A 15,199-nucleotide genomic window follows, 5' to 3' on the forward strand; every position below is an offset into this window, starting at 1 on the left:
GGTGGGGGGAGGCAAGGATGGAGCAGAAGGTGATGCACCTAGAAAGAAGTGCATCTCATTCCCTCCTCAGCCCAGGACAGGACCAGATGTGTGAATGAATGCATGAATGAATGAATGGATTAATTAATTACCTGGATGGATGGAGTGAATGGAGAAGGGGAAGAAAAGGAATGAAGGGATGAATGAATACATGGATGAATGAATAGGTGAGGGAATGAATTAATAAATTAATGGATATATGGGTAGATTAATGAATACACAGAGGGTTGGGGGCATGGAGAAATAACCCAGGGGAATGGGTGGACGAGAGGCTGTGTAATGTAACCATTAGGAGCCTGGACTCTACAGCCAGCCTGCCTGGTATGAATCCTAGCTCTGCCACTTCCTGTGTGTTGCAGGCAGGGCAGATTACTCAACTTTTCTGTGCCTCGACTTCCTAATCTCTCAAAGGGAAATGGTGATAATAATGGTACCTATCTCACAGGTTGCTGTGAGAATTAATCTATATAATCTATATAAATCTATATAAACAGCGCCTAGCACATACTGAGCACTATTAGACATGGTTGTGCTTACAGTGGAGAGAGGAACGGATGGACAAATGCCCGGGTGGGTATGTGAGGCCAGGATGTGATTGGGGGAAGTGCCATAAGCTGATGGGTATTGAGGTTGCCCTATTAGTGCTGGGGCCAAGAGGAAAGAGGCCCAGGTGGGAGTCCCAAACTTTGAGGGGGCTCCTGAGGACTCACCATCTCCACCACCTCGACCTCTGCGGTGATGCGTAAGTGGTACAGGAATGTGGTCAGGTCCTTCTTCATCTGGATGCTATTGTCGTCCATCTGGGCCACCGTGAAGATACGCATCTTGCACTTCCGCCAGACCTGCAAGGGGGTGGGGGACCCAGATGTGGCCAGAACCTAGAGAGGACCCTGTCCTCTCCTGCTTCCCCCCACACACATGCAGACCTGAAGTCCTCTATCTCAAGGGCCGCTCCCTACAAAGACACCCCTGCTTGGGTCTGAGGTTCCCCCAGGAAAGCACCACTTGCTTGGGTTAGGCATTGCGCTGCTTTAAAATGCAAGCACACCTGGAGGGGCGACGCAATCAATCAGTTCCTAACACTCAGAATGAGAAAGGTTGTTGGATCACTCTCCCAAGAGCTCACAAGGCAGGAAGGGTGTGGAGGCTGGTTCTCACCAGAGGCTATGAGCCTCGCCCGTGGACGTGCAGATTTGCAAACACACACGCATGCACACACTCATGTGCACACACCCATGTGCGTGCACACCCACCTTGTGGTGTCGTAGCAGGAAGGGCAGCAGCATGAGCATCCCCCCGTCGTGCACAATCCACCAGACGTCGATGCTGCCCTCAGAGAAGCGCTCAGGGTTCCCAGGAAACATGGCAACATTCTTGGTGACCAGCAGGGCTAGGTGGCCAGCCGTGGTTTCTCGGACCAGCTCTGGAAGGGGCCAAGGAGAGTACCAGAGGGGAAACAGTGACTCTAGTCCTCTCCCGGCACCCAGCAGCAGCCGCAGGGACTCCAGGCACCCAGCACCCCACCCTACCTGGTCTTGGCCTTGGGCTAAGTAGTCAGAAAGCCCACATCTACCTGGGCCTATCATGTATTTGTTGTTTGGACTTGGGAAACTCCCTCAATCTCTCTGGGCCTCAGTTTCCCCACCTGTCAAATGGCAATAACACCTCCTGCCCTTTCTGATAATAATTAACCATGCAACAATCTTAAAACAATGATCTGTCTTTCGAGGAGAGGGAATAGGAATAGCCTGAAGTTAACAATGCAGGCTCTGGTTCAAATTCTGGCTTACCAGCTGTGTGACCTAGAGCAAATTCCTTAATATCTCTGTGCCTCAATTTCACAACCAACAAAATGGAGATAACAGTGCCTACCCTTCACAGGACTGCTGAGAGAATTTGAGAAAAAAACCAATCCGTCTGGCACACAGTACACACCCTATAAATGTTAGCTATTTTTTTTTTTTTTTATATTACTACGACAGGCTATTACCTAGGAATCTAACGCTCAGAGAGGGTGAGTCATCTGTGGATAGTCACACAGCTAAGAAGTGCCAGAGCTGAGATTTAGACCCAGGCCTCTGTGACTTCAAAGCTCTTCTCACTGTCCTGCACTGTCTTCCTCCCAGGACGCTGAGCCTCACAAAAGCCAAGCTGTCCGTCTTGTTCGTGGCTGAGTCCCCAGCACCTAGCAAGAGGCCTGGCACATGGTCAGCTTTGAACGCTGTCACCTCCAAGCACTCAGTCCACACTCGGCAGAAGCAGACCCTGTAAAGGGCGCGAGCCCTGCCCCCACCCCACCGACCCGGCCCCACTACAACCTGCCAGCCGCCATTACCAATGAAGTTCCTCCAAGTCTGATGGTCTTCCTTCTGCCGCCAGTTGCGGGGCCAGCCGACAAGCACAGTGTTGTGCTGCAGCCCCCCGAGGCCCCCAGACTGAATCAGGTGGGACACGCCATCACGCAGGTTCGAGGAAATCACCACCTGGCAGAAGCCTTTCACCTTCTCTGCCTCCATGAGGCGCCGGATGGACTAGGGTCAGACAAGGACCAGGCTTACACTCCCTGGCCTGGCCCAGGCCCTTGCAGCCTCCCTCACCCCGTCTCTCCCCTCTCTCTCTCCAGGTCTTCCCGAAGCTCAGCTCTGAGCACATCAGCCCTTTCTCTAGAACCACGCATGGCTCCCCATTGTCTGTGGCCCCCATTCCTTGTCTGTCAATCAAGGCTCTTCATGGTTGGACCCCACACTCCTAGCACCCTGCCTTTGCTGCTCACGCGGTCTCCCTGCCTGACATGCCCACTCCTCCTTATACATTACACCCTGAGAGGCCCAACTCAAATGTCACCTCCTTCAGATCCCAGCCCCCACCCAGACCAGAATTAAACTGGGCTTCTCTGCATGGCCAGACAATTTGTTTTAAATATTTTTAAGAGTAACGTAACCATAAGCATTTTAAGTTCACACAATTTGCACTATAGAGAGTGTCCTTATTGCTCCCATTTTATTGATGAGGAAATTGAGGCTCTTCATTTTACAGTAGGCCTGTGCAGTGTGGGCAGGGCAGGAGTTATCATGCTTGATCTATAAAGAAGAAAACTGAGGCTCAAAGGCAGGAAGGGACAGGCCCAAGGTCACACAGCAAAGGCTATCACAGCACTGGCCTAGAACCCAGGCTGCCTGACTCCCATCCCAGTGCTCCTTCTGCTTTGCCAGTGGCCTCTCACAGGGGACAGCTCTTCCTGGGATATTACTGTGGGGATTCAAATGCAGGGCGTCTCACTCTAGCCCCCACACTCTTAACCTTCATGTCAGAGAGAGGGACTCAATTTCTACCTCTGCCACTTCCTGGCTGTGTGACCTTGGGAAAGTCACCTAACCTCGGGGAGTCTCAGCTTTCTCATCTGTCAAATAGAGGTGACGACACCCTCCTTAGGAATAGGGAGAATTATATGACACGCCGCACACAAGGGCTTAGTACAGTGCCTGGCAGATGGTAAATGCTCACTACATTGGGTTACCTTCACGTTACTAACTTTAACATACTGCTTAGCAAATGCTGACATGTTTGAGAGCCTTCTGGGTATGTTCCATCTTCCCCACTGGCCTGTGACCAGCTCGAGGGCTGGGACTTGGTCTTAAACATCTCCTTCTCCCCCCACGCCTAGCCCAGTGCCTGGTACACAGCACATTCCTCAGCCACTGCATGTTGATTTGAACTGACCACTCAAGGCCTCCAGCTCTAGGCCCTGACCGATTGGTGTTAATGGCCCAGTGAGGCAGAAGCAGTAACTGTCACAAGCCATTAGGGGAGCCCCTCCCCTGTCTCACCTCACCTCCTTCAGGCCCCTTTTTCTCTCTACTCCTAGTCACAGCCTTAAAGAGGGAATGGCTTAAATCCCAGATGGAACCCAATTCCTCTGCTATCTACCAGGTCCGGGTACTACTTGGTGACACTTAACACAGACAGCACCCACCCCAGGCCACACTAGCTCTGCACTCTGCTCCATAGGCACCAGGCTGGAATCTTGAGCCAGTGGATGTGGACAAGAGCAGGTGACGAGGAGCCAGGGATCCAGGTTAAATCACGACTATGCCTCTAGCCAGCTGTGTGATTTTCAGCAAGCTCCTTTCCCTCTCTGAGCCTGTTTCCTCCTGTGCCAAATGTGAAGACTAGCCCTGACTATCCCACGAGGTGTGGGGATCAAAGGAGCCTGCAGATGGGAAACATTCTGAAAGATTCATGAACTGGGAGAAAGAAGTCTGGAGTAGGGGTCAAGCAGGTCTAATCTGAGCCTCAGTTTTCTGTCCTAGACAAGTGACCTCACTTCTCTAAGCCTCAGTTTCCTTATCCATTAAATTGACCCTTCTCGCTCCGATGGTCTTTAGTTCTGTGAGTTGGATTCTAAGAAACTCAACTCACTGAGCCCTTAGGCTCCTCTTCTAAGGAGGAAGACATCAAAGCCTGAGCCCCCTTTGGTTCCAAAGGCAAGGAAGGAAAGTGCAGAGGGGTAAAGACTATCTTCCTGTCTGCCCTTGCCTTCCTCCACCCCACCAGGGCCTCTGCTCACCTCTTCTGCCCGCTGGGCCTGGGGATGGTTGTCCAGAAAGGTGCCCTCAAGGACAGAGCCCACAATGGTCAGGCCCTTCCCTGCCTTGAGCTGGGAGGTCAATGAGAGCAGCTGTGGATGCACCACATTTTGGTCTTGGTCCACACGCACCAACACCAGCAGCTGTGGCCTAAAGAGGGCAAAGTCACATGATCCATCCACTACCAACCCAACCATCCACCCACCATCCTCCCATCACCAATTCACCTAACCATCCATCCATCCATCCATCCATTTCCTTGAATATCAACCCATCCAACTATCTCCCCAATCACATTCATCCACCAATCCTCCCATCCATCTACCCCATTCGTCCAACCAGCCATCCACCCATCTTTTTTATCCTTCACTCATCCACTCATATATCCATATTAATTTGCCTACCCATCTATTATTCACTCAACTATCAACACATTCACCTACCCACCATACATTCACTCATCCATCTATTCACCCAACCATCCTCCCATATGTACAGACACTTATCCGTCTACTCATATACTTATACATTCATTTCCTTATTCATTTAGCCGTCCCATCCACCCACCCACCTACCCATCAATTTAATAAGCATCTGTTCTGGGCAAAACCTTACGCTAAGCATTTGAGGATTCACATACAAACAATGCAAAGCCCTGGTCTCTGGAAGCCCCAGTCTAGTAGACATCAGCAAGGACAAGTCAACAATGTCCTAGTCATAGTTCAGAGTTCCAGGCCTTGGTCTTGGCAAAGTGAACCTTAAGGAGATGACTGAGGTTTTGGGCATGCAGAGCAGTCAGTTAGAAAGCACCCTGGGCTGACAGGTGGGAGGCAAAGATTTGGCTCCATTTCTGCCTTTCATGGCCTCTAAGACCCTCTCAGGTCCTTGATTTTCACGTGAATAAAATGGATGGATTATGTCATGAATCCAATTCCTAAGCAAAGTTATATTTATCTACCTCTGTGTGTGCCTTCTTCGAGGAACTATGAGCTCACTACATTCCCAGAGACTGGAAGGGGGCTGGGCACATATCATGCATTCACACATCTTTTGAAAAAATCATATTGTGGATGGATGGAAAGGATGGATGGATGGATGGACGGACGGACGGACGGTCAGGAGGCTGGCTTGGTGAGTGGGGTTTTTGGAAACAAATGTCTGGAACTTAGCTAAGCTTTGGGTGTTATAGGCGGGAAGGACTTAGACAAAGCTGGGTTTCAATGAAGAGACATTACGGGAATGCCAGTGAGGGGTCACACAGCAGAACAAGGCAAGTGGGATGGGTCTGCCCCGGCCTCTTTCCTCTCCCTCCCCCAGAGTCCCTCACAGGTGCCACCACCACTTACCTCCAGTTCTTGGTGTGTGGAGGCCCCTCTTCCAGGCGCAAGAGGGCATAGCGAGCAGCACTGAGAGACAAGCCTCGGATCCCATCGCCCCACTCCTTCTCCGCCCTGGGGGCCAGGGACCGGGATCACGTGAAAGCCAGGCAGGGAGTGGCAGGGAGAATGTCCCCACTGAACTGGCAGCCCCAGGGCAGAGCCATCTATCTCAGGCTCAGAAAGGACACACAAGTCACTCCTGCCATCTGATTCAGTTAAACCTTGGCTAAATTTTTCAGAGTGCCTCCTAAACCCATTCTCTCACCATCCCCACCCATTTCTCAAGGCCTCGGCCCCTCCCTCAGCTCCCATCTCCCAACCCATCCCATATTAACCCTTCCTCTCCACTCTATCCCCATCCTCTTGCACTCCTCGCCTCCTCTCCACCTCTCCACCCTAATCACCAGTCACCTCTTCCCCTCCTCAATCTCTCCCAACCTGCAGCCTCATCCCCCCCTCCCCACACTTACCCACGGTACTCAATATACTTGTAGATTAGCCCAGCAATGAGCATGGCCACCAGGGCATAATACCAGGAGCAGATGAACATGAGGGCCAGACAGAGACTCATGCCCAAGAAGGAGAGTGTCCTGGACAATGGAGGGAAGACAAACCTCTGAGTCCCAGTGGGGCTGCGGCTGTTGCTAGGTCTCAGACAGTAAAAGTTAGATGGGGCAAGACCTGGGAGGCTACAGCCAGGCCAGAGGAACTCACAGCATCAGCTCCTTGAGCACCAAGAGGACATAGGGGCCTTCTGGATGAATGAGTGGTCACAGACAAGGCACCATCCATACCACATCTAACTCCTTGACTCACCCCACTGCCCTGTCCCAGTGCCTTAGTCCCTGCCAAGCAGCCCTGGCCAGATGGGTTCTGAGGCAGGGGTTCTGGGGAGAGTGGGAAGCAGAACCTCCCAGGAAGAGCTATCCCAGTAGGAGGTCACTGGCAAAGCAGAAGGAGCACCGGGATGGGAGTCAGGCAGCCTGGGTTTTAATCCAGTTCTGGAGTAGCCTTACTGGGTGACCTTGGGCCTGTCCCTTCCCCTCTTAGAGCCTCAGTTTCCTTATTTGTAGAACAAGCATGACCTTCCCTCCCCCACAGGCCTATTGTGAGGACCAAGAGCCATAAAGTAGAACGGTAAGAACCCCACCCTTCGAAGAGTGAGCACCTTGCATGTACCACGCACTCTAATGCTCGCGAGAATCCTAGGAGGTAGGTGCAGTTATCATTTCCATTTCATGGCTGAGGAGACTGAGGCTCAGAGAAGCGATATGATCAGCTCATGCTCTCACAGACAGGAAATGCAGGATCATGATTTGAACTCGGGTCAGGGTGGCTTCTAACTTACGCATTATGCCGTAAGAGCTTCCCAAGAGGTTGAGTGTTGTGCACAGGGTAGGGGTTATTGCGGAGGCTGTCTATGACGGTGTTATATCATTATTTATTATTATAAGGAGACCCTCTCTGGGATCTTTTTCATGCTAGCTGGGCTACAAAAGCTGCAAAAAATGGAACTCTCTATTCAAGTTTGGCATCCTTAGACCTGGTAAGGTGGACCAGAGTGAGGTGGGAAGTGGAGCAGGGATAAGGGGATGGTCCCCAGGGGGAAGCGAAGGTGGGACACCCACCAGTGGTAATAGCGGAAGCGTGGCCTCCAGTTGGGCGTCCTCAGCAGCGTCTGCACTGCACAGGCCAGGTTCACAAACATGTAACACATCAGGAAGAACCTAGAACAAAGAAAGGCCCCGGGAGAGACCGAGATGCAAGGGAAGGCAGAGAGATCAAGACACAGACACAAAGAACGAGGCTAGGGAAGGGGAGAAAGAAATTGTCCTGGTACTCAGGAAGAGTTCAAAGGCCAAATTCTCTTACAACGCTTCCCAATACATGTGGGCACGAATCTCTATGTAACAAATGATAAGAACCTCCTGGGGCTGGGAAAGTGTTTGGGCAGGTTGTCAAGGTCACAGCTGGGAGACTTAGGAATGGGGAGGGCAAGACACCAGGCACGCACATAGAGAGGATGGGGGCAACCTCGTCGAGGGATGCAATGAGGATGCCGATTTCGCAGATGCAGGCAGTCAAGAGCAGGGCCCATGTCGGCTCTCCATTGGCTTTGCCATGGCCAAAGACCTGGGGACAGAGCAATCATCATGGGGGCCTGAGACCTTAAGGACTTCCTGTCCCTCTCCACCAGTCTTGGAAACCAGTGGAGTAGAGGCAGGAAACCACTAACCAGTGAGAGGTAGGGACAGCATGCTGTGTTTCCCATCCTCCAGGGGAACCCAAGGGGATACCAGGCTTTCGCTGTATCTTGCCCACCCTGATATTGCTTCTTTGGTGGAATGAAGTTCAAATGATCCCCGAAGAGGAAACGAAGCTCCAGTGGACAGATGGGATAGGAGCTATCAGGAGGCCCGCAAGCAGCCATGGCTGTGTGTTCCATAAATCTTTTTTTCTTTTTTTAGCACCATGGAGAGATCTACTCTTTTCATGCCCTTTGGCTGCCTCCTGGAGTCCCTTCCCAACCAATGGGCCAAAGGAATGCCATTTTCCCCCTATGAACAGACAACTCTGCCCAGAGAGAAGGATTTGATCATGGGCCAAATCCCAAATAGAGCATACCCGTTCCTTTAGCAGTGGCAGAGCAGAACTGCCTCAGGAGCCAGGGCTTGCCATGGCCTTGCTCACTGCGTAGCCTTGGGCCAGCACTGCCCCCTCTGGGCAGGGGCCTGGCTGTCTAGTCTGCTGGGGATGGACTGCTCTATTCTCTACTCTTGGGGGCTCACGTCCCCCACACTGACCTGCAGGAAGGGCACTATGCCATCCCGGGAGATGGCCTGCAGTAGGCGTGGGGCTCCTGTGAGGCTCTGTAGCCCAGCCCCACAGGTGGAGAAGAAGGATCCAATGACAATCACCCAAGGAGATGGCCAGGCCAGCGTCCCCACCACCAGATTGCCACTCACAGCTTCACCAAACCTAGAATGAAGCAGCAAAAGGACAGGAGTTGCCTGGTGGGCAATGCCACCTGAGTTTCCAGGTGGGTTTTCCCACGCCAGTTCAGGACCAACTATACGCCTACCACAGGACCAAGCTCTGCCAGGGTGAGGGGAGAGACAAAGCCCCAGATGTCCTGGGCACTTCCTTGACTGGGTCTGTGTGACCTTGTGTGAGTCAGTTAACCCCTTTGAGCCTCAGTTTCCTCAGCTGTAAAATGAGAGTCATTACAAATCTATCTGATATGATTGGTGAGAGGAGATAACACATGTAAAATGCTCAGCACAGTGCCTAGAACATGGCACTAATAGTGATTCTGGGAAATGGCCAATTGTTTAAAATGTCATCTTGGGCAAATCTCTTGGTATCCCCATCTGAAAAATGGGAGCTTTGTCTCATCATGTTGTGATGGCATGAGAATCAAAGAAAAGAATTTTATAACGATGACACTGCTTTAAAATGGAAGGAGCCACCTAGATGGGCAGAGAGAGCCCAGTCCCCGGAGATGTGCAAGCAGAGGTATGCCCAAATGGGCCACTGATGAAGGACTTTGAGAATCAGAGGAAGGGATGTGTTGGATAGCCTTCTGGATCCCTTTCGATCTTGTGGGAAGTCTATGGTTAAATGAGATGAGATAAATGCAGGTTTAAAACAAAAAACAGTTGCTGTCAAGTCCATTTCGACTCATGGCGACCCCACATGTGTCAGAGTAGAACTGAGCTCCATAAGGTTTTCGAGGCTGTGACCTTTTGGAAGTATATTGCCTGGCCTTTGTTCAGAGGCATCTCTGGTGGGTTCGAACCACCAACCTGTCATTCAGCAGTCAAGTGCTTAACCATTTGCGCCACCCAAGACTCATATCACAGAAGTCAATTTCCACTGGCAGCATCCTAACTTCTGTAAGGTGGGGAAAAGGGGACGGGATGTGGACACCTAGCCTGAAGCCAGGTCCTAGAGGCCTGGTTTTTGGTACCAAGAAGCTGGAACTTTGTTTTATAGTAAGTAGGGGAATCTCCTAAGAGTTTCAAGCAGGGGAGTGACCTGGCCAAATGGTCATTTTGCCTATAGTACACCTGGTAGTTTTTAGGGCAATTTAACCTCCATCCCCCTGTAGCCTCCTCCCACAAGGCCCCTTTCACAGGTTTTAGCACCCGCTCCTGGGTCTGCTTCCAAGAACTTGGTCCCCATGTCCACCACCCCACCCCCCAAATAGAACCAGCCCTGGTTCCTTTACTTACTTGTCCCGCAAGACGACCCCCTCAATGCAGGCCCCAAACAGAACAACAGAGCTGATGTCTGCAGCCAAGGATAAAGGAAACTCCACAGGGCAGACTTCCCTTTCCTCTCCATCCCTCCTGAACCAGCCGGGTAAGGCCGCAACTTCAGCTGCCCACCCTCTAGCACTCCCCACCCAGGGTGGTCCCAGCCCAGCAATGGAGGATACAGACAGCGGAGGTGGTGGCGATTGCAAGGATGGTGCCAGTGGGGATTGATTTCTGGGCATCCCGCAGGTCCCCAGAGCGGTTAGAACCAGCCATGATTCCTGCGAACAGAGGAGCAGCTAGGACAGGAGCGAGAGCCATGGAAGACCAGCCAGCCAGAGGAAATGACACCAGCTTTGGAGTCAGAAAGCCTGGGACTGAGTTCTGACATGCTGACTTGTGTGAGACCTTGGGCATTACTTGGCTTCTCTTGGCCTTAATTAGGCCTAATTAACTTGGCCTCTCATCTGTCCAATGGGGACCGCATACTGCATAGTTGGCACCTGCCTATTATGGGGTTGTTAGCTAAGAAATTCCCAACATCATCATTGCCTCTCTCCTGCCCATCATTCCCATCCAGAATCCACCCTCTCTGATCTCCCCTTCACCTGTGACTGAGGGGAAGTAGATGCCAACCAGCAGGGTGAAGTAGGAGGTCATATCGCTGAAGACGTAGGGATGGTCCATGTCAACAGGAGTGCCGTCTGCCGGGCCCACTGAGGGCATCCCCCGCCTCTCCACAATCACACCCTTGGTCAGGTAGGAGCTCCAGAGGTTCTCTGTGGGCAGATGAGATGCTCAGGGGAAAGGCCAGAGTCAGTGGTCCAGAGCTCTGGGACCAGGAGGTTGGGTGGGCAAAAGTGAGGCATAAACAATGGTGATTTAGCCATACAATGGGATATTATTCAGCCATAAAAAGGGATGAAGTTCTAATGCGTGCGACAATGTGAATGAACCTTGCAAACACTATGCTAAGTGAAATAAGCCAGACACAAAAGGACAAATAGCCTATGATTCCACTTATATGAAATAGAATGGGCAAATACATAGAAACAGTAGGTTGGTGGTTACCAGGGGCTGGGGGAGAAGGGAGTAGGGAATTATTTTGTTTCGGGTGATAAAAAGCTTTGAGAATAGATGGTGGTGATGGTTGCATAATGTTATGAATGTAATTAACGTCACTGAATTGTACATTTAAAGAGGTTAAAATGGCAAATTATACGTTATATATATTTTATCGCAATAAAGTTTAAAAAAAAAGTAAGGGTCAAGGTCAACCACATCTTACTCCCCCCAGACCTTGGTTCCATCCACCAACATTCCTAAGTCCTTGCTTTGGGCCTGCAGGGGTCTCACACAAGAATCAGACCTAATCCCTGACCTCAAAGAGCTCAGTCGAGTGGGTAAAAGACACCTGAGCACCCATCTCTGACAATACGTCCCAAACTGATCTCACCCTGCACCCACCCCAAACCAGCTCCTTTCCCATAACCCTTAGCTCAGTAAATGGCATCACCATCAATTCAGAAATCTTGGCATTGCCCTCAACTGGTCCCTCCCCTCAATCCCCTGTATCAAAACCATCTCCCACTCCTGTCCATTATTCTTCCGAAGTATTTCCTAAATCTGCCCCTTCTCTCCATTCCAGGGTATCTCAACCTCGGAACTATTGACATTTTGGGCCAAATAACTGTTTGTTGTGAGGGCTATCCTGTGCATTGCAGGGTGTTAAGCAGCATCCTGGCCTCTACCCATTAGAGCCCCCCTTTGGCTGTAACAACCAATGTCTCCTGGGGGAAAAACTGTCCCAGTTGAGAACCGCTGCTCCATCCCCAAAACATAACCCCACCACTCCAGTTCAGAAGATCATCATGTCTCTCACCTGGCCTCAGCCTTAGCCTCCTCCTGGCTTCCCTGCCTCTCTTCTCTCCCCTTTTAACCCATCTACATTAGCAGCCAGAGTGAACCTTCAGAGATGAGGATCTGACCGTGCCCCTCCCTTACTCAAAACCCTTTGGTGGCTCCTCAAGGCCCTGGGTACAGTCCAAGCTCTTCAACATAGCTTCCAAGGCCTGCCGCAACTTGACTCATGCCAGCCTCTCCAACATCCCTGCCCCTGCTTCCTCTGCACTTTATGCCCCAGTCATAACAAATTACATGTGGTTGGAAAGACACAATATGCTCTCCTGTGTCTGCACGTTTTTAGGCAAGCTGTTCCTTTCTCTGTAACTCCCGTGTTCCCCTAGTATAACTGCAAATCTCCTATTTGTCCTTCAAAATCCTCCTCAGGTGAGCTCAGGAAACCTTGTCTTGCCACCTTGAAGACATGATCACTCCCTCCCCTGGTCACCCTCTGTTCATTGAATGCACATCAATGGGTACCATAATTTATTTGCTAATACATCTGTCTCTGCCACAGGACCCTCCTTGAGTCCAAGGACTGCAACTTATTTATTTTGTGCTTCCAGTGGCGATCACGGTGCTATGCACTTCGTAGGTGCTTAATGAATACTTATTAAATTGATGGCTTTCTTTTCCACTAAGCAGTGAGATATCTGAAGGCTCTTTTTCATCTCTGGCCCTCTATAATGCTAAGGACAGAACATAGCCCAAAGTAGGTGCTCAATTAAAGCTGACTACATTGAACCGTATCCAAGGAGAGCCCCTTAATCCTGACTGCTTAACCTACAATCCCTGCAGTGTTCTCTGGAGACCAGCCCTCTTCCCTCCCCCAGACCTTTGATGAGGCCACTGGCAGCACCAGGAATGCCCTGGATCTCTGTGACATTGTTTCGGGTGAAGTACTCATCACAGGTGGCGTTGAGGAAGCGAGAGGAGCAGAAAAGGCCCCAGAGCCGCGTGGTCACCGTCTCATTTCCTTCCCAAGCCAGCTTGGCACAGACATCAAAGCCATGGCGAGACAGTGTGCGGTTCCCCAGGAGGCAGATCCTAGGTAGAGAATCAAGGGAGGAAGATGGGGAGCGACCTCCCATTGCCCTGACTTCACAATAGAGACACTGGGGGAGCTGTGAAAAAGACCGAGGCCAGGGCTCCATCTCCACATATTCTGATTTAATTGAGATGGAGCCCAGACATCAGCATTTGTTCATAGCTCCCCAAGGGATTCTAACATGCAGCCCAGGTGGAGAATCACTGTTTTTGTGTTTCAGCACCACGGACAATAGTCAATAATTACCACTGGACAATGGGATGTAGAGGAATCTGTCCCAGGCAGAGAGGCAGAACTAAGAGAGATCTGAGCCCTGGACCCTCCCTTCTGTGTCCTTTCTCATCCTAGAAAAGTTGTTGAACACCAAGAGGTTTTCCCATTCCAGGAGCTTGTCCCCTGCCCCAGAAAATGTTCATCCCTTCACAAGCCATTCCCACTTAGGAAGAAACCGTTAAGTCCACCCCACCAGCAAGAAGTTGATCCTCACAAGGGAAACTGATTCCACCCCCAGAAAAGTTATACCACCCCAAAGAGCTTGCCCTCAAATCAGGAGATATTTTTCCTTCCAAGGAAGGTTGCTCCCAGCCCACAACCACTCAGATGATAACAGGTAGGGAGCGGGGTTTGGCAGCTACTGTCATGAAGACCCTGAAACCAGGTCATGGAGGGAGGAGGTCAATGCCTTGGGCTCCAAGGGGCAGGACTTACGGGAAGTTGGGTGGGTCGAAGGCAGACTTGATGACCCCTGCATAGATAGCCAGGATGGAGAGGATGACGCAACCCAGGAAGACAAGGGCAAACTTGTTGACATACTTGACGCCCACAAACACCACAGTGGCCATGCAGGTGAGCACACAGGTGCCATACACACGCATATTGTTCAACATGGCTGCTGCCTCCCCACTGGCATCCTCAGCCTTGAAGATGGCCATAGCTGGGAAGAGGTAAGCCTGTGGGAAAGGGGCGAGGAGGTCAGCCGAGGGACCCAGTAAGGACCAACTGAGAATCACCCAGGAAAATAACCTGAAGTACAGACAGGGCTTTGGGGAAAAAAGGATGCTCATCGCAGCAATAGTGCAAAACTGGAAATAACATCCAATGATCGGGGAATGGTTAAGGAAAGCGTAGTCTATCCTGCAAACATTATTATGCAATCACTAAAAAATGATAGTACAAAGATGTTGGGAGCAATTATTTATTTATATTATTTTATTATTAATTATCATTCCTAATGATCAATTGTTGCCTTTATTATTTCTAATAGAATCTGTTAAAAAAGATGACACAAATTTTTATGGACTGATTAAAAAAGGTATCCACATTATATAGTTAAAAACAATCAGATAAAGAAAAAAGAATGTGCCTCATGATTTCATTTTTGTAAATATATGTGTGTATTTATATACGTACATACACACGTACACATATATGTGTCACTAAGTGTGTGTGTGTGTAGATACACCAAAACATATCTACACAAGTAGGTTTTCTTGAACAGAAAAATGTGGATAACCTTTATTCTTCTTTTTGTATATGTGTATTTTCTAAAATGTACCCAGTAAATATTGCTGTGTTTAGATTCTTACAAAAGTGGTTTTCACTTGTAAATAACATTTACAAAGAGAGCTTCAGGTTATTTAGGGAAATGTTTAACGTAGAGTTATATTTTATGAAGTCAGGATATAAACTAGAAGAAAATACACTAAAACAGTAAGGGTGATTTTCTTTGGATGATTGCTATTACCTGCTTTGATATTTTTGAAATTTTACACAATGGGCAGAATTGATTTTGTAATAATAAAAAATAGTCCTTTCTTTTTAAGTCATGGAGCTCTCTTAGTCTTCTCTCATTTGTCTCCCTAGGCCTTAGGGTCCCCACCCATCCTCCATGCCCGTGCACTCCTCTGTCCTCTCCCAAAACCAGGAGCCCGTGATGCCTTGTAGTTCTGGTTCTCCAAGGCAACATGGTATCATGGAAAAGCACAG

General features: G+C 50.0%; 1 protein-coding gene across 4 annotated transcripts in view; it reads right to left on the reverse strand.

The window, feature by feature from the left end:
- Window positions 1-15,199, reverse strand: part of SLC12A5 (solute carrier family 12 member 5) — a 34,907-nt gene that overhangs the window by 2,996 nt on the left and 16,712 nt on the right. For all 4 annotated transcript variants that reach the window (XM_049869176.1, XM_049869175.1, XM_049869178.1 and 1 more), the window contains 14 exons: window positions 13,922-14,163; window positions 13,001-13,212; window positions 10,872-11,042; window positions 10,446-10,544; window positions 10,240-10,297; window positions 8,809-8,983; window positions 8,019-8,137; window positions 7,633-7,731; window positions 6,475-6,594; window positions 5,972-6,076; window positions 4,607-4,775; window positions 2,375-2,570; window positions 1,293-1,462; window positions 750-881 (listed from right to left, as the gene is read on the reverse strand). In XM_049869176.1, the coding sequence (XP_049725133.1) occupies window positions 750-881; window positions 1,293-1,462; window positions 2,375-2,570; window positions 4,607-4,775; window positions 5,972-6,076; window positions 6,475-6,594; window positions 7,633-7,731; window positions 8,019-8,137; window positions 8,809-8,983; window positions 10,240-10,297; window positions 10,446-10,544; window positions 10,872-11,042; window positions 13,001-13,212; window positions 13,922-14,163 (2,067 nt within the window). The remainder of the gene's footprint in view (window positions 1-749; window positions 882-1,292; window positions 1,463-2,374; window positions 2,571-4,606; window positions 4,776-5,971; window positions 6,077-6,474; window positions 6,595-7,632; window positions 7,732-8,018; window positions 8,138-8,808; window positions 8,984-10,239; window positions 10,298-10,445; window positions 10,545-10,871; window positions 11,043-13,000; window positions 13,213-13,921; window positions 14,164-15,199) is intronic.

Source organism: Elephas maximus, chromosome 25 (assembly GCF_024166365.1).
Source record: "Elephas maximus indicus isolate mEleMax1 chromosome 25, mEleMax1 primary haplotype, whole genome shotgun sequence".
NCBI classification, from domain to species: domain Eukaryota; kingdom Metazoa; phylum Chordata; class Mammalia; order Proboscidea; family Elephantidae; genus Elephas; species Elephas maximus.